Raw genomic sequence first — 17,970 nt, 5'->3', positions numbered from 1 at the left:
AGTACATGTCAGTATCTGGAAGCTTAGTTCGAGGGTTTATTTAAGTTGGGACCACCAGTCCATACAGAAAGGGCTCGGAGCACTTTAGATGTAGAGGGAATTCACACATGAGCTGAGAAGGGGATTTCTCCTTTCTTTCCCCTTTTAAGTTCCCTGTGTGGCACAAATGTTGCACTTGACTGCTACCGTAAAGGTTGGCAGTTTTAACTTATCCAGCAGTGCCACTGAAGAAAGGTCTGGCAATCTACTTTCATGAAGATTACAGTCAAGAAAACCGTATGGAGTAGTTCTACTTTGTAACACATGGGGTCGCCATGAGTCAGAATTAACTCAACAGCAACGGGCTTTGTTTGTGTTTTCTGTTGCCCTTGTACCCTCTTTGTTTGCCAAATGCAAGTAACCTGGGTCTGGGATATACAGGCAATCCCTAAGTTATGAACAAGATCAGGTCCTAACTGTGTCTTTAAGAATTTGTAGGTCAGTCAGAACAGGTGCATAAGGTTCTTTTTTAGCGTTATTTTATTGCAAGAAAAGGCTTGAAATCTTGTAAATGATTTAAAAGGTGCATGTGCAGCAAGTGAAAATGATTGTGATGAAGAATTTGTTGTGAGTAGGGGTTGGTTGGATTGTTTCAAAGTGGGGGCAAATTTACATAACATTAAAGGGCAAGTACAGTTGTCAGTAAGTCAGACATTCATAAACCAACTGGGAACTGCCTGTAATTAATCACTTTTCTTCCTGCCTGTTTGATATTTTGGGGCCCTGGAGGTAAATAGAGATGGCAGTCATTTGGGAGTTGACAGGAGGAGAATACCAAGAGCACTGGGTCTGATTCAGAGGCCAGCTCTGTCTCTAATGGGTGGGGAGTCAGCTGTCAACAGCCTGTTGACAGTGCTATCTGGAGGCCTGCATAGGTAAGGGAGACTCATCTCCTGGCAAACATTATCACCTGCCTTTGTCCTAGGTTCTTTCCTTGCCCCTTGCAACCTTTCCTTCAGTCCCTCAATAATCTTCTGGGTGTCTGCACTGGCAGACCAACAGGATCCAGACTGGGTTTACAGGCAATGTTGGTCTCTGAAACCTAGGGGATTTGATACTTTCCATCTTGAGTCTCCAGGAACATCCCAGCCCTTCTTAAGTTTCCTTCTTGATCTTTTCTTAAATTCCTATAGCCCGAGGCTGTCCTACTTTGACCTCCAAAAAAATATGCTTCCTTACAAATTCTTCTTTTGCAGGTGGCTTCTGTCAGCCTCCTGCAGCTGGGCCAGGAGACTGACAAATTGAAAACCAGAAATCGGGAATCCATTTCTCTGCTCATGCGCTTGGTATGTATCTGGTTTAGGCTGGTCTGGGATAAGAGAGAGGAAGGGCCAGAGGGAAACTCCTCTTTAGGATCTTTGGGCCCTGTCATTGTCATCACGAAAAAGCATGCCTGACCCTCTGGGTCCAATTCTTATATTCTAGTTAACATTCTAGACTTGTCCTGTAATACTAGAGTTTTCTTTCTTTCTTTCTTTTTTTTTTTTTCATTGTGATTTGGGTGAAAATATACAGAGCAAATTCACTTTCCATACAGCAGTTCACATACACTTTGTCTCATGACATTGACCACAATTTACCACAATGCAACAGCTCCCCTCCCACTTCCTCCTGATAATTACCTCTTCCTTGTGTTCATCCCTCCATGCCCTCCTGCCCCCTGAGCTGTCTCCCTGTGCATAAGCAGCCCTTCTTTCTCCCATGATTATTCTCTCCAAGGAGTGTATCTACTTCAGGTAAATGTTCAGTTCACATGCCTGTCTTTTACTTGGCTGGAAGTCACAGGTGTGGGTTCAATTCCAGACCTGATGGGCAGCTAGGGGCCATAGTCTTAGTGGTTCCACCAGGCTTCACTGGACCAGCAAACCTGGTCCCCCCACTTTTTTTCTCCAAATGATTTTGAGTTTTGTCCACATTGTTCTCCCTATCAAGGATCTCCTACATAGATCCCCTTCCAAGTGGTTGATATTGGTAGGTGGGCACCATCTAGTTCTCTGGTCTCATAGTCGTATAGGCTGCAGATTGCATGATGTACCAGTCGCTAGGACTGATTGTATCCATGAATTTTTGGTTTTCTTCATTCTTCTTTTCTCTGGACAAGAAGAGACCCATCATTGTGTCTAGATGGCAGCTTGCAAGCTTTTAAGATCCCAGTCGCTACTTGCCAAAGTAGGAGGTGGAACAATGTTTTGTGTAGTATGTTATGCCAATTGAGCTTGATGTCCCCTGTGACTATGGTCCTGAGCCCACAGGTTCAACTACTCGGTCTCTCTGGGTAGCTGTCTGTGACCAAGCAGTGACTACCACCTTGTCTCTTGTCAGCTCTACTATATACCTGGGAATTCAGATCATACACATAAACTTATAGGACTGTTGTTTTCCAACCCTATACATGTTCTTGGGTACACTCCCTGCTTCATAGACATACCTACTAATTCAGCTGTCCACCCATCTGTCCTCCCATCTATCCACCCATGTACCCATGTTTGCCTTCACTGACAACGCAGTACTGTATATGCAAAAGGGTTCATCTTTGTTGTCTTTACCTCCCATGTACCTCTCTATGTCTTTCTCTTCCTCAATGCCACCATATTGATCACTCATATTTGGTACATTGCCCTTCTCTTCATCCAAATCAGTACTTATCTCTATCTATCTAAGTGTTCCCTCTCCTCCCCTCCTACCCCTGGTAACCAACAAAGAAAATTTCCTTCCATATCTAAACCTTTCCTTAACTTTTACAATAACAGACTAATATAATATTTGTCCTTTTGTAATTGACTTATTTCACTCAGCATAATGTCCTCCAAGTTCATCTATGTTATGCGGTGTTTGCAGATTCTACATTATTCTTTAGTGTTGCATAGTATTCCATTGTGTGTATGTACCATAGTTTGGTTATCTATTCCTCAGTTGATGGACACCTAGGTTGTTTCCATATTTTGGCTATTGTGAATAGTGCTGCGATGAACATGGGTGTGCATATGTCTGTTCTTGTCATGGCTCTCATTTCTTTAGGATATATACCTAGTAAAGGAATGGCTGGGTCAAATGGTATTTCTAATTCCAACTTTTGAAGGAATCGCCATACTGCTTTCCACAATGGTTGTACCATTTTACGTTCCACCAGGAGTGTATGAGAGTCCCAATCTCTCCACAACCTCGCCAGCATTTGTTATTTTCTGTCTTGTTGAACTTTGCTACTAGTGCTGGAGCAAGATCGTATCTCATTGTTGTTTTGATTTGCATCTCTCTTATAGCTAATGATCATGAGCATTTCTTCATATGTTTGTTGGCCCCTTGAATATCGCCCTTGGTGAAGTGTCTATTCATGTCTTCTGCACATTTTTTAATTGTAATCCTAGAGTTTTCAAGAATTTCTCCACAGGAGAATGTCTTCTTGTCGCCCAGCTGAGTGGGCTCCTTTTCCTACAGAATTGTTGAGTCTGATCTAGTGGAACAACTGTCTACCTCATTTGTAACTACCTGTTTAGTACATGTTTGGTTTTACCTGACCTCTCCCTACCACTATATTTCTTATCTTTATGGATACTGTGAACCTCTTCTTCTATGGAAGATCGCTGAGCTGAGTTGAGGTACGGAAGGCAGTGCAAGGGCTCAGAAGAGGGAAGAGATTTTAGCTGAGAAAGCTGTAAGACAGGGAGCCAGGTGGGCCACAAATCAGGCAACTTCTATATCTTCTCCTTTCTTCCCAAGCTGTGGGCTTTCCCATACTTTGGCAGAAAGTTCTGGGACCTCTGACTCAGTTAACTTTTTTTATTTTGAATTGTGATTCAGGTCAAAGTTTACAAAGTAAATTTGCTTTCTATACAGAAGTTCATATACATTTTGTTTCGTGACATTGATCACAATCCCCACAATGTAATGGCTTTCTTCACACTTTCTTCCTGTTTTTACCTTTTCCATGTGTCCTTTCCTATGCATTCCTGCCCTCTGAGCTATCTCCCTGTGTTAATACTGCCCTTCTGATCTCCCATGATGGATTGTTCTGAGGAGTGTACCTGCCTGGTATAAATGTTCACCTTATATGCCTGTCTACTGTTTGGCTGGAAGCCATGGAAGTGAGTTCAATTCTAGGCCCCAAGATTGACTAGGGTCTATAGTCTCAGGGGTTTTACCAGTCTCTATCAGACCAGCAAGCCTGGTCTTTTTTATTATTTTGGGTTTTGTTTCACAGTTTTCTCCCACTCAGTTAACTTTTTAATCTTTCCTCATGACTGTGTTTCCCTCAAACTCACACTTGCTCTACAAGTCTGGTTCAAGTAGGGGTATGTATGGGAGGGGCTCTTGCCCTGGGTCTTGTGTTTAAGAAGCCCTTCTTTGGCTTTTCTTTGGCTCATGGGGAGAGGATATGCCCAGATAGAGTGTGGAAGACCACACTCAAGATATTTGGGGGCCCAGAATTCCTTGCCAAGCATCTCCATCCAGCCTACTAATAGGGCCTATGTGGTGCTTCTTCTCCCATTCCATCCTACCAAGGCAACCTGTGTTACTGGTGGATGTCCTAGTGCCCAGAGTGTCGCTGGAGTTTAGGTATACAGAATACCTAAACTATACAAAGGACAAAGCCCTCAAGGTGGGGGTGGCCACTGAGAGGGGATTGGGCCTGAGTTCCCTCTTTTCATCCTCTTCTGAGAAATCTAAAAGTTTGGAATTCAAACCTGGCCTCCTGTGACATTATAAAATATATTGCAAAGGTAGAAAGATAGGAGATAATAGTTTATTAGCTTAATTTTAATTTAGACCTATGGTATGTGGGTGTGATAGTTAAGTTTGTGTGTCAACTTGGCTGGGCCTGGTTGAATGGCTGGGCCTGATTGAATGGCTGGGCAGCTGGAGGTAGGATTCCCCATGATGAGACTGGTAATGAATGCCATGGTAGAATCTACTGTGAGCAGCTGCCTTATGGATGTGATCTGTTTCCTGTATATAAGGAGAAGCCTTGGGAATGGTCTCTAGCCTATGGCATGATTGGACCCTGCATGTAGCCATGTCATTGTTCAGCAGCCTGCCACGCTCTGCCGACCTTGGAACTTTCAATGGACTTGAATTAATGGCCTGCTGTGTAGTTTGGTAACATTGGGACTGTGCCTTTTTACTTGTCAACCTTGGGCTTGTCAGTCTCAGCAGCCAGCAGAAAAGCCTCTAGCTCCAGTGGGCCGGGAGCAGGAGACAGAGCTGAAGCCCAAGATTGAGGGGGTTTCACCCAGCCCCTAGAGCCTGGCACTTTGAATTTGGACTTAAAGCCTCTAAACTGTAAGAGAATAAATTCCTGTTTCTTCAAGCTATTCCATTTGTGGTATATTCCTGTCAGAGTGGCACTAGGTAACCGAAACAGTAGGTCTCCCTTGACCCAGGACCACAGATGATAGGGGTGGGATATCTGGGACTCCCTTCAGGTCTCCCTCTGAATACACAGACACCAATGTGGTATGGATGCCTCAGTTTCTCCAGCTAGAAAAAGGCCTCCATTGTGCTGTTTAAAGATTATAATGGAGAAGGGAATGGAAATGAGGGGGTATGTATGTGTATTATGTGTGGTGGGTGTGGATGAAGGTAGAGGGAGGGCAAATGCCAGCAGTGTGTCACATAGAGCAGAATCTTTGGAGCAGCATGACCTTGGGCAAGTTAATTAATCTTTCTCAGTCTCTGATTCTTCTGTTAGTCTATACTATTAAACCAGGTAATGATCCTTATGAGTGGTTAGGATTCATGAGATAATATATGTGAAAGTGCTTAGTACATAGTAGGTGCTCAACAAATGCCAGTTCCCTGTCACTCCTGCTCACTTTAGTTTCTGGATGATTTAGATGTGCTGCTTCATTCCCTCTGGCGTTTTCCACCTCTGTAAGATAGGAGGCGATTGTATCTTGCCCACAGCCCTGCCTTCTTCTGCTTTACCCTACTGTCGCCACCCTGAAATTGTGGGAAGAGGCTTTCCCCTTGTGGCCTAACAGGGAGGCCAGAAAATTGGCAGGAACAGAGCTAGTATCAGGGGGAGGCAGGGGGGACTAGCTGCTGTAAAGCTATTTAAATGCAAATGTTTCCACAGAGATATTGGAAATGACTGAAGGGAAGAGCTGTATTCTGAGTTAAGAGGCTACTCATGTAGCCCCAAATCCTGGCTGGGTACTTCTCCCCTTGGGTTCTTTCTGTCTTGGCTGTCAAGCCTTGGCAGTGCCCACTCCCAGTCTTGCCAACCTGTGCCTGGCATGGATTTCATGGGGGAAGAGATGACTCTCTGATAGAATCATGGAATTCCAGATTGTCAGAACCAGATTACGTCCTGGCAATTAGTCCAGTCCTTCCAATTTTTGGGTGAGGAAATTGAGGAAGAGGGAGGGAAAGATGACACTTGATAATCTCCCCTAAAATATATGGGAAGATTTCAGACTGGAACCTGTTTCTGGCTTTCACTCTAAGGCTGTTTGTTTCCACTACCTTGAACTTTCTCTATTTAACTAGAATCAGTGCTGTCAAGTCGATTCTGACACATGACAACCCCATTTGTGTCAGAGTAGAACTGCAGAAAGTAGATTGCCAGACCTTTCTTCTGAGGTGCCTCTGGGTGGACGCAAACCTCCAACCTTTTGAAGCCTGTTCTCCCCCCGCCCCCCGACTTAGTGAAGAATATACTTGGTTCAGTGAATTCTTCCTGAAGTCATCACCCATTTTCCTGTCCTGAGGGTAGTATACTGGAAAAGAGATCATATCTCTCTCCTGGCTCTCAGAGTTTGAAAACCTTGCCTAGTAAGGAATTCTGTCATCAAACCTAAGATCACGTCTTGAGTTTTACAGATAGGTTCATTTCCTTCAGCTTGTACTATCTGCTCTTCTCAAGCTGTGATGTGCATTATGTATGCATGTACTTGGGAATAAAAGAATCTTACAAATCTGAAAACTTGAAAGACCTTCAGAGGAAGAAACACGTTAGAGTGATAGGGTAGTTTCTCTTTCATTAGTGCTTTTTCAGGACTTGAAATAACCAGACATTTTGGGGAGGGCCCATCTGTGTGTATTGCCAGAGGATATGGGACACTTCTTTCCAGAGTGTGCTTTTTTTTTTTTTTAGGATTTGGGTGAAGATTTACAGAGTAATTTATTTATTTATTTATTTTTTAATTAGGATTTGGGTGAAGATTTACAGAGTAAATTCACTTTTCATACAGCAGTTCACATATACTTTGTCTCATGTCATTGACCAAAATTTACAATGCAGCAGCTCCCCTCCCACTTCCTCCCCATAGTTACCTCCTCCCACAGAGTGTGCTTTTTAAGTCCTACAACCTTTAGATAATGAGGGTGCTGAATGGAAATACACTCTGTTCCCTCCTCAGGGATGAGGACCCTCCAGTCCAACACTAAGCTGTGCTGCTCTTCCTGAACTCCCCCCCTCCTCCTGCCACCCTGCTCTCAGTCTTATCCAGGCATCAGATCTTTCTGCTTGGCTGTGGGGGCTGCTGGGACTACCATAGCATGCAGGCTTCTAATTAAACTAATTAATCATGCCTGCTCCTTTATGCAGCATCCTTATTGTTCCCTGAGCACTGTACTGAGAGAGGGAGGGGACTGAGGCCCAGCCCAAGAGGACTTGGGTAGGTGTCAGGCCCTTCTTCCTTGACTGGTAGTGGTGATTGTTTTCCTCTCTGCAAAGCTTTGTAATTAGCACTTTTATCCATTCCTACCTGCATTTGTGCTGCCCACGTACATATAACTTAGCACCCAGATGGGAGAGAATGGGGCTTATTCTGGTACTAGGGAAGTGATTCTTTGCTGCCACCTGTTTCTGAGCCCTTCACATAGCCCTGAGGAGGGGGATGGGGGCCATTATAATGGAGCTGGAGAGGCCACCTTGCCTTTGTAGAACCAAACCAAATGAGGGAAGAAGCGGGGAGTATGATTCGGAATGCTGTTCACTTGTAGCTCTAAGGACCTCTGAGAACCCCAGGAGCTCAGGAGGGACAGGGAGTCACAGAGGTATGCCCTACCTGATATTCTCATCTCTTGGCACTGTCTCTTCTAGGTGGTGGAGGAGTCATCCTTCCTGACCCTGGACATGCTGGAGTCCTGTTTCCCTTATGTCCTGCTTCGAAACGCCTATCGGGAGGTTTCCCGGGCCTTCCACCTGAACCGGGTGGCTGCCAGTACACACTGAAACCCATGCCATGGTGGAAGCTGTGGCCATCTTTTCAAGGGGTGGGAATGGGGATGGGGTCACTGGCGAGAGGCTCAGAGCCAGAGCAGATGAATAGGCATATAACAGGCATACAGAGGAACAAGTCAGATTGCTGTGAGAAATCACAGAGAAGTGGGGCAGGCTTGGGGGAAGTTTACAGCAGAAAATAGAAGGGGACTGGGGCCACATATATGAATTTTTACAATGAAAAATAAGCAATCTACCAGTATGTTTTCCATCTTCTGGTGTCTAGAGCATGAGCTCTGACTGGCATGGGTCTCTCCGACCTTCATCACTATTCTAGGATGATGCTGGCGGGCAGAGATGATCAATCATCATATTAAACCATAATGAGCTTATAATCCTCCCACTGGAGCTGCTATTGTCTCCTGCACATTCATTAGAACGATTATTTCCTCTCTTCCTTTTCCAAATGGGTTCAGCAGACATTCAGCCTGCTCCCACTGCAGACTAGTAGCAAAGGAACCCTTCTTTTCCTTTATGGGGACTTTAGAAGTCATTGAGTCTCTTCCTCTGCCATAGGAAGTGCTTTTTAGAGATTTTCACTGCCCCCAATTCCCCCCACCTGCTCTACTGCACATTGTGGGTAATGAGTAAGTTCTCACATTTTTTTAACTTTAATCCCTCATGCTTTTTCCTGGATAACCCAGAGCAGAAGGTCAGTCTAGGTCAATTCTAGGTTTTAGGACAACTCACTGGCCCAGAGTCATGTGGGTTTTCCTTCCAATACCATTTTGGGGTACTTTCCTTCCTACCTGGAGGAACTCATTTTACCCCAGATCCCCTTGACAGGCTGAGTACAGCTGTTGCTTCAGGCAGGGATTTTGCTTCTAGATCTTAAATTTCACAGACCTCATTAGGTTGTAACGCCCCAAGACTGGATATCCTTGAGGGAGTACAAGCTGTTTTAACTTAGCCCTTTTCTACACTAATTAGAATTTCAAGTGTCACAAAGGCCAGGGCATTCAAGACAGCACTAAACTAGGTTTAGTTAACTCCATGGCAGCAAACAGTGGCCCCCATCCATCACGTCTGTGCACCCACTACTAGGGAGGACTGCAGCAATATATCATATATGTCACAGGTCTAGAATGGCTGAAATGGGCAAATATAATTAGCTAGTTGATTAATTAGGGTCATGTCCATACTTTTATGATGAAAGGAAAGCAATTGTTTTTGGCAAAACCATCTGACCTTTATTAAAGCTATTTGATAGCTGTTTTTCAATGTTGTAGGTATGTTTGATCTTTATTTTTCTTGTTTCTCAGTAGAGACCCAGGCTCAGTTAATACTTGCTTAACTCGGCACCCATAACCAACACACAAGTTTTTTCTCTTTTAATTTTTATGTGATTTGAGTGAGAGTTTACAGAGCAAATTCATTTTCCATACAGCCGTTCATGCACATTTTGTTTCATGACATTGACTGTAATTCCCCACAATAATTGTCTCCCCACTTCTTCCCTATAGTTACCTCTTCCCTGTGTGTCCCTCCCTCCCATGCACTACCCCCAACCCAGCTGTCTCCCTGTGCAAACATTGCCTTTCTGTTCTCCCATGATTGATTGCTCCAAGGAGTGTAACTACTTGATGTAAATGTTCACCCCATATGCCTGTCTGTTGTTGGACTAGAAGGCACAGGAGTGAGTTCAGTTACCTGAGGGGTAACTAGAGGCCATAGTTTCAGAGCTTTATCATCAGGCTCTATCAGACCAGGAAACCTGCCTTTTTTTAAAAAATTTATTTTTATGATTTTGACTTTTGTTCCACATTGCTCTCCCGCTCTATCCAGGATCTTCTGCATCAATCCCCTCTGAGTGGTTGACAGTGGTAGCCGGGTACCATCTAGTTTTGGTCTCATGGTCATATAGGCTGAGGATCGCATGGTCTGCTACTCCCTTGGACTAATTATTTCCATGCATCTTTGGTTTTCTTCATTCTTTGTTGTGGATGAGGAGAGACCCATCATTGCATCTGGATGGCTGCTTGGAAGCTTTTAAGACCCCAGTCACTACTCACCAAAGTAGGATGTAGAACAATGTTTTTGTGTAGTGTGTTATGCCAATTAAGCTCGATGTCCCCTGCGACCATGGTCCCACGTCCACAGGCCCAACTCCTTGCTCCCTCAGGGTAGCTTGCTGTGGTCAAGAAGCCACCACAACCCTGTCCCTTGTCAGTTCTACTATACACCTGGACATTCTTATAGCACTTACAAATACACATGTAGAAACATCGTCTGCCAATCCTATACATGGTCATGGGCACACTCTCCCCATGCCTAGACATAACCTGATCATTCAGCCTGTCCACCTATCTGTCTACCTGTAGATCAATACTTGTTATCACTGACAGTGCAGTAGTGTACATGCAAAAGGTTTCATCTTTGTTTTCTGTACCTTCCATGTACCTCTCTGTCTTTGTCTTCCTCAGTGTCACTGTCAACACAAGAGCTTTTTCTTAACAACTGTCTCCTCTTCAGGATAGATACAACAGAAGATTCTGCTTCATGCATCAGCTAATTGCCATGGAAGGGCATTACATTCTAAGGAGTGATTCAGGGTCAAGCCTGTTGTGCACTGTGAAGTTTATTCTGACTTAGTAGAACTGTCCACTGCCCCATAGAGTTTCCTAGGCTGAAATCTTTATGGGAGGAGATTGTCAGGTCTTTTCTGCCAAAGAGTGCCTGGTGGGACCTTTCAGCCTTTCAGTTAGCAGCCAAGTGCCTAACCATTGCACCACCAGGGCTTCTTAGGGTCAAGCTGCCGAGTCAGTGGTAGTTGATGAGGAAGAAAAGACTCAGAATATCAGAGGTGAAGTAACCAAGTAACCAACCCTTGTACCTTTTCTGGGTTCTTTTTTTTTTTATTAGGATTTGGGTGAAGATTTACAGAGTACATTCACTTTTCATACAGCAGTTCACATATACTTTGTCTCATGTCATTGACCAAAATTTACAATGCAGCAGCTCCCCTCCCACTTCCTCCCCATAGTTACCTCTTCCCAATGTCCATCCCTTCATACTCTTCTGCACCCTGAGCTATCTCCCTGTGCATAAGCAGCCCTTCCTTCTCCCATGATTGTTCTCTCCAGGGCGTGTGTCTACTTGAGGTAAATGTTTAACTCACATGCCTGTACTTTGTTTGGCTGGAAACCACAGTTGTGGGTTCAATTCCAGACCTGAAGGGCAGCTAGGGGCCATAGTCTCAGTGGTTACACCAAACCTGGCCCCCACCTTTTTTTTTTTTTTTGCCTCCAAATGATTTTGAGTTTTGTACCACATTGTTCTCCCTCTTTATGCAGGATCTCCTACATCTTTTCTGGGTTCTTGAGGGAATGAAGATCCATTTCCATCTGCATGACCTGGTTAAAAGGAATCTCCTAGAGAACAGCAGGACATGTTGCTGCAGGAAGACAGAGAGTAGACATAGTATCTATTTTTTTTCAAATTGAAAATTGTGTTGGGATAATTGATTGACATGCACCTGTGAAAAACAGTACAGGAGATCTCATGTACCCATTACCAGTTTTCTCCATTGGTAACATCTTGTAAAACTATAATATCACAACCAGGATGTTTACATTGATAAAACCCACTGGTCTTATTCAGATTTCCCCAATTTTTCTTGTTTTAAAAGAAAAGAAGTGTATTTAGTTCTATGCAACTTTATTGCATGCATAGGTTTGTGTATCTGCCACCACAGTCAAGGTACAGAACAGCCCCATCACCACAAAGATCTCTCATGTTTTATAACCACACCCACCTCCTTAATGCACCATCCTACTCCCCATTCCTAACCCCTGGCAACACTGATCTGTTCTCCATTTCTAACATTTTGTCATTTGATATAATGTCTCTTTAGAAACATATAATTATACACATATTTATCATCCATACTTTTTCAAAGCACTTTTGCATTCTCATAATTCTGCAAGGGCAGACTTCCCTATTGTCAGGTCAGGAAATAGATTTAGCTATGTTAAATAATTTAATGAAGCTCACATATTTAGCAGTAGAACTGCAACAAGGACCAAAGTCTGATGTTCAGTCCTAGACAATGTCTACCTGAATGTACTTCCTCTCCATGTGGGAAAACTTCGTTGTTAGAATTCAGAGACCTTGCTAGAATGAGCAAATGGGAGAAAGGACATGATGTTACCAAAAAACAAAAGAGGAATGCCTAACTAGAAGTGAAAGAAAAGGTGAAGTAACCAAAACCAACCCAACCCTCTGTCATCGAGTTGATTCCAACTCATAATGACCCTTTTCAGGACAGAGTAGAACTGCCCCACAGGGTTTCCAAGGCTGTAAATAATGAAATAATTAGACTGCCTCATCTTTCTCCTGTGGAGCAGCTGGTGGGTTTGAACCACCGACCTTTATGGTTAGCAGCCTAATGCTTTAACCACTGAGCCACCAGAGCTACTGATGAGGTAACAGGAACCATTAATATTTCAGGCAATTTGCTTCCATGAGTAGGAGGGTCTTTGACCTCTTATAACCTGGGCCATAATCAACTATGAACTGCTTTCTGTTCTCAGCTAGTTTTATTCAGGTCCAAAAAGAACAGAGGAATAACTATCAGGGAGAAATTCCAACCTCAATTGTTTGGTCTTGCAGGCAGAGAGTAGTTTCTAGTCTCAGCATTTTCATTAGCACAGTGTTTTCATTAAAATCTCCATTAACTTGTTTGCTGCAATGAGATGGAATTATCCCTCCCACCAGGCCTGGGGCGAGATGCTTGCAGAGGCGCTCTGTTGCCTTTGGCCAGCAGAAACACTGCCTCCCTGCCCAGCGGTGTAACTTGGAGAGTGTGGGGAAGGCGAGATGCACTGGGTGGCACTGTCAGAGATGGTGACGCCAAATGGCTATAAAATTTTTGTGCAGTGTTGCAGCAGAAATTTATTTTTTATAAAAATATCCCTGTGGTTTAACAATAAAAACGTTTTTCATAAGCCCAGCTTACATGTATCAATACACCTACAAGACTAAAACTCTATGCTAATTTACTTTTTGAACTCTTCTAATGCACTCTGGTCAGAGCTGTCATTATTATCCAATTACAATGATGCTTCAAATTACATGGTTTGAGAAGCTGGCACATGGTTGAAATGCACTCATGTGTCAGATTTTCTGGTGTTTTAGCTATAATATTGTGGTAATTAGTATTTTTGAATCTCTATCAATAGCTTTCTTTGAGAATGAAATAGTAATTAAAAGAAAAGGAGAAAAATCAAGAGAGTCTTCTGCTCAGTTACTAATGTTATAATTCAATGTTGAAAAATTTTACAAAACAATTTAAAAAATTATATAATCTAAGAAATATTACATCTAAGCAATTTATAGGAGCTCTGGTAGCATAGTGCCTAAGGCACTTGACTGCTAACCAGAGGCTGGTGGTTCAAACCTACCAGCCACTCCTCGGAAGGAAGGTTGGGCAATCTACTTCCATAGTGATACTGCCTCGGAAACACAAGGAGGGGTCTCTATGAGTTGGATCTGACTTGATGGCACATAACAACAACAACAACAAGCAATTTATAACTATAGGTATCACATATTATTCTATGATTAAAATTGATAATAAACATTACTTAGTATTCTGTATGGTCTGATATGGGAGGAGGTCCATGATGTATGTGTGTGTGTGTATGTGTGAGAGAGAGAGAGAGATAGAGATAGAGAGAGAGAGAGAGAGAGACACCATGAGCTACCACACCGGATGATACTGATTCTAGTGATGCCACTGTCCCTGATGATGGTGTCCAGTTCATTGGGCAGGTAAGGGCAACCTCAAAGTGCAGTAGGGCTGGGTCTAGCACTTCGCTTGAAAGGAGCAACTGTGGTTTGAATCCCAGGACCCAGGGTTAATGGCCAGATCTGAGGGAGGGGGTAATCTAAATTCATTTGCTGGAGGGAGGCCAAAAGCCAATAACCTATCTGTTGAACTAGTCATTTAATATTTCCCTTTTTACCCCCAGAGCTCAACGTTGCCTTTGGGAATTATTAGAATTCCAGAGTTGTAAAATGTTACAGCAGAAAGAGAGCTTTGAGATTTAGTTCAATCACCTCATTTTACAAAAGAAGTTGACAGGTACAGAGAAGTGAAGTAAAATGGCTTATCCAGGTTCACACAGTTAATGGCAGAATCAAGACTAGGCCTTTTATTATTTAACTTCCATTATTTATACCACATTATTAGAAGATATCATTTATAGTCAGTTCAAGGGCACTGAGAATACTATACTTAGGCCCTAGTTTAGCAACTTGATAGGCAAGCTCATTCAGTTTGGGGATTTGATTGAGGTTCAAGTGGGATCTGTGGAGATGTTGGAGTGGGGAAGGGGGAAGGTCCTAGCTAGGAACCAAACCAAACCAGTTGTTGTTGAGTCTATTCTGACTCATGGCAACCCAATGTGTTCCACAGTAGAACTGTGCTCCATGGGGTTTTCAATGGCAACGATCTTTTGAAAGGTCACCAGGCCTTCCTTCCAAGGTGCCTCTGGGTGGACTTGACTCACCAACCTTTCAGTTAGCAGCTTAACCATTTGCACCATCCAAGTAACCCCAGCTAGGGACAAGTCTTCTTTAATCTTCCGTCCTCATGCCTTTGTCAGTTCTTCTCCAACAAAGTTTGACTTTGAGAGGAAGCTGGCACATGGTTGAAATGCACTCACGTGGTTGGGGGAAGACTGTTCTAGTCCTCCTCCCCACAAGGCCTCCTGCTTCTCTTTAAGTACCTGTCATAAAAGGAGATGAAGATGAATCCCCTCTCAGCCCCCACACCTCAATGAGTTGTCAAGTGCTCTCCCTCCCACCTGAATAGGAAGCAGGAACAGCAGGCCAGGTTGCAGGTTGAGGAAGTCAGAAGTGAACTTGAGCTGAGTTTGCAGCTCTGGAGAGACTGAGGAGCAGGCTTTTCTCTTGTCACTTTGGAAGGAGAGGATTGTGAGGCCGCCCCTTTAAATAGCATTTCCGTAGGAGGCAGATCACATCCATCCGTCACTTGCTGCCAAAGCATCATTTTTGGTCTCTATCAAACTCAAAACTTGTTGGAAAGGATTATGGGGGTAGGGGAGTGAGAAGGCAGGGTCTCAAGGAGGCAGGGAGCAGCTCAGAAGCTAAAAAGGAAAGGACTGATATTGGGAGAAGGATGCTGGAAAAAGTGGGGGTGGGAAACGAGGAAGAGACAGGAAGAGAAAGAGTAGCAGTCTTGAGCCTATGAATGGAACAGCATTAGGCTGCTAACCACTGTTCTTACCACTTTAGAAGTGGGGTAAGGCAGAAATGGGATTAAATTGCAACAAGAGAAATAAGGTTGAGGTTAAATGCCAGGACTAGTGACTGAAAAGGAAAGAGAGCCACATAGTGGAAAAGGTACTGAAAAAAGGTTGGGAGACTTGGCTTTGGATTTTTTTTCTGGGCTTATTTTCCCATTTGTTATACAAAGGGGACTGGACTAGATGGACTTTAAAATCTGTTTCAGGTTTAACTTTTTTTTTTGTTGTAAATTTCCCTTTTCTTAAAATGGGTTAGGAGTTGGAGGCATGGAAGGGCAGGGGTGGTGGTATGCTACTATATTGACAAGAAATATTGAGAGATACATCTGCCTCTTTGCCACCTCTTCTAGTTTAAATACTTGCTTAAACTGGGAAAGGAAATCTAGTGGCACAGTGGTTAAGACATTTTACTGCTAAACAAAAAGTTGGCAGTTTGAACCCACCAGCACTTTGCAGGAGAAAGATGAGGCAGTCTGCTTCCTTGGAAACCCCTACTTTGTCCTAGGGGGTCACTATGAGTAGGAATTGACTCAATGGCAGTAGGGTTGGTTTTGGTTTTGATTAAATTGGGAAGCTCTTTAGTTCTCATTCTAATTTCCTAATTAGAGCTATTTAGTTTTAATCCTAATTTGCTATTCTTTTGTAGTCTAACCAGCCCATTCCTTTTTCAGTTGATAAGAGATGAGATTGCTCCCAGATTTTGAGAATTAGATTGTGAGGGAGTGTGACTAGGGTTGCCCATGCAGCTATTTCTTGGCATGAACTTTTTCTCTGGCAAGGAAGGGGAAGGGGGATGTGTGCTGAAGTTAGATGCATAGAGACGGGAAGTCCCAGTATTCTTTTCACTTTTTTTCTCCATCTCTGACTTCCCATCTCCTTCTGCCTCTTTACTTCTTGGGAGCTGCTTCTGCTGACACTTCTATCCCGCCAAATCTAAAAGCCTGACCTAACTTGAAATTCTTTTATGTTTGGCATCTCAGTGGTGATAAGCTGTCTTGTTCTCCACTCTACCACTTCACTTCTTTTCTCCTCCATTGCCAGGGCAAAGGGCCTCTACCAGATATTTAGAGTAAATACTTTCTCCTGATCATCCTTCCTTCCAACCTATAGAGTTCTTGAAATTAAAATTTACATTCTGGGATTCTGTATCAGTGGCCTGGATCAGTGGATCCAGCAGTTACATATGTGAATACATACATCCACACCTTCTGTTTACATAGGATTTTCCCCAATGCCAAAGTATAAGTGGCCATTAAGAAGGAGAATAATCCTGAGGAAGACAGGTGGTTTCTGCAAGACTCCCAGGTAGGACTCAGTTGGATGGAAGAGGTTTTGCTTTGTTTCAAGGTCTTGAGTTAAAATCTGAGCTCATTTTTTTTTTTCCCATAAATACATATTAAACAGCTAGGCTATTTTGTCTTGGGCCTTTAGCTCCTAGATTTCTTTCAGTGAAGTTGGGTAAGAGGAAATGAGCTGGAATGGTGGTGCAGGAGGGACTGAGATGAGTATCAGGAATGATTTCATGGTTGTTTGGAGTCTTCAGTAGTCAATGATGGTGTGGTACTGTCTGACCTGGAGAGGTTTGAACTTGGGAGACACTCCCCCCCTCCAGAGGTGTAGTTACAGGCATCCTGAAGCAGGCTAGAGTAACAGTCAGAACTTTTCCCTTCAAAGACAAGAACTCAGGTGTGAGGGCCTGGCCTGAGGCTGGATTCACTCAGCCAGAGTGCCTAGATTCACCAGGGAGGTATCTGGGCTCATCCTTACCCCTCCCTCACACGTGGGATACACACACAGGTAGTCACACGTGGATACATGAAACTGCTCACACATACAAGGAGACTCAAAACGCACACCAAGTGAACCCACAGAACCGCACACCCTGAGGTCCTGAGCGCCGCCTGCCCTGCACTCCGTAAGCAGGCACTCAACACACACCCGGGCGGAGCACACGCAGCCACTTACACCGGGCGCCTGTGTGCGTTCGCTCGCCCTTGGGCTTTCCTGTCTGTGTGTGCCCCCGGCTTCGAACCGTTCCTTTGGGAGAGGGAGGAGAGGCTGCTAGGAGCGAGAGACCGACGGGCGGGCAGAAGAGAAGAAGGGAGGGGAAACGAGGGGGGGACCTGGCCGGGGGAGGAGGGTAGAGGCGAGGAGGCGGCTCTGGCAGCGCGCGGCGGCGGCGGCGGCAGCAGCGGCAGCGGCAGTGGCGGCGTAGAGAGCTCGGACTAGAAGCCCAAAGCTTGGCTGGGCAGCGGGAGAGGAGGATCCGCAGAACTGCAGCTCTGCCAGCTTGGGCCGAGCCTAGAGACACCAGCCTGGCTAGTCCACGCCAGCCGCAGGTGGGAAAGGACCGGAATGTGGGTGAGGGTCTCCGGTTAGGGGCCGAGGCTCAGCCGCGGTCCTGTCTCTTCCTTCTGTTCCGCAGACCGAGGCTGA

The 17,970-nt window shown here is 44.3% G+C and overlaps 1 protein-coding gene across 1 annotated transcript in view; it reads left to right on the top strand.

Moving 5' to 3' along the window:
* Window positions 1-8,215, top strand: part of NCKAP1L (NCK associated protein 1 like) — a 120,155-nt gene extending 111,940 nt beyond the window's left edge. The window contains exons 30-31 of the mRNA XM_007949606.1: window positions 1,236-1,325; window positions 8,084-8,215. Of these exons, the coding sequence (XP_007947797.1) occupies window positions 1,236-1,325; window positions 8,084-8,215 (222 nt within the window). The remainder of the gene's footprint in view (window positions 1-1,235; window positions 1,326-8,083) is intronic.
* Window positions 8,216-17,970: the final 9,755 nt, after the last annotated feature.

The sequence above is a fragment of the Orycteropus afer genome, unplaced genomic scaffold (genome assembly GCF_000298275.1).
Source record: "Orycteropus afer afer isolate SDZICR_OR568_19922 unplaced genomic scaffold, OryAfe1.0 scaffold00247, whole genome shotgun sequence".
Taxonomy (NCBI): Eukaryota; Metazoa; Chordata; class Mammalia; order Tubulidentata; family Orycteropodidae; genus Orycteropus; species Orycteropus afer.
The sequence above is the reverse complement of the archived record's forward strand: the minus strand, read 5'-3'. Positions and strand labels throughout refer to the sequence as shown.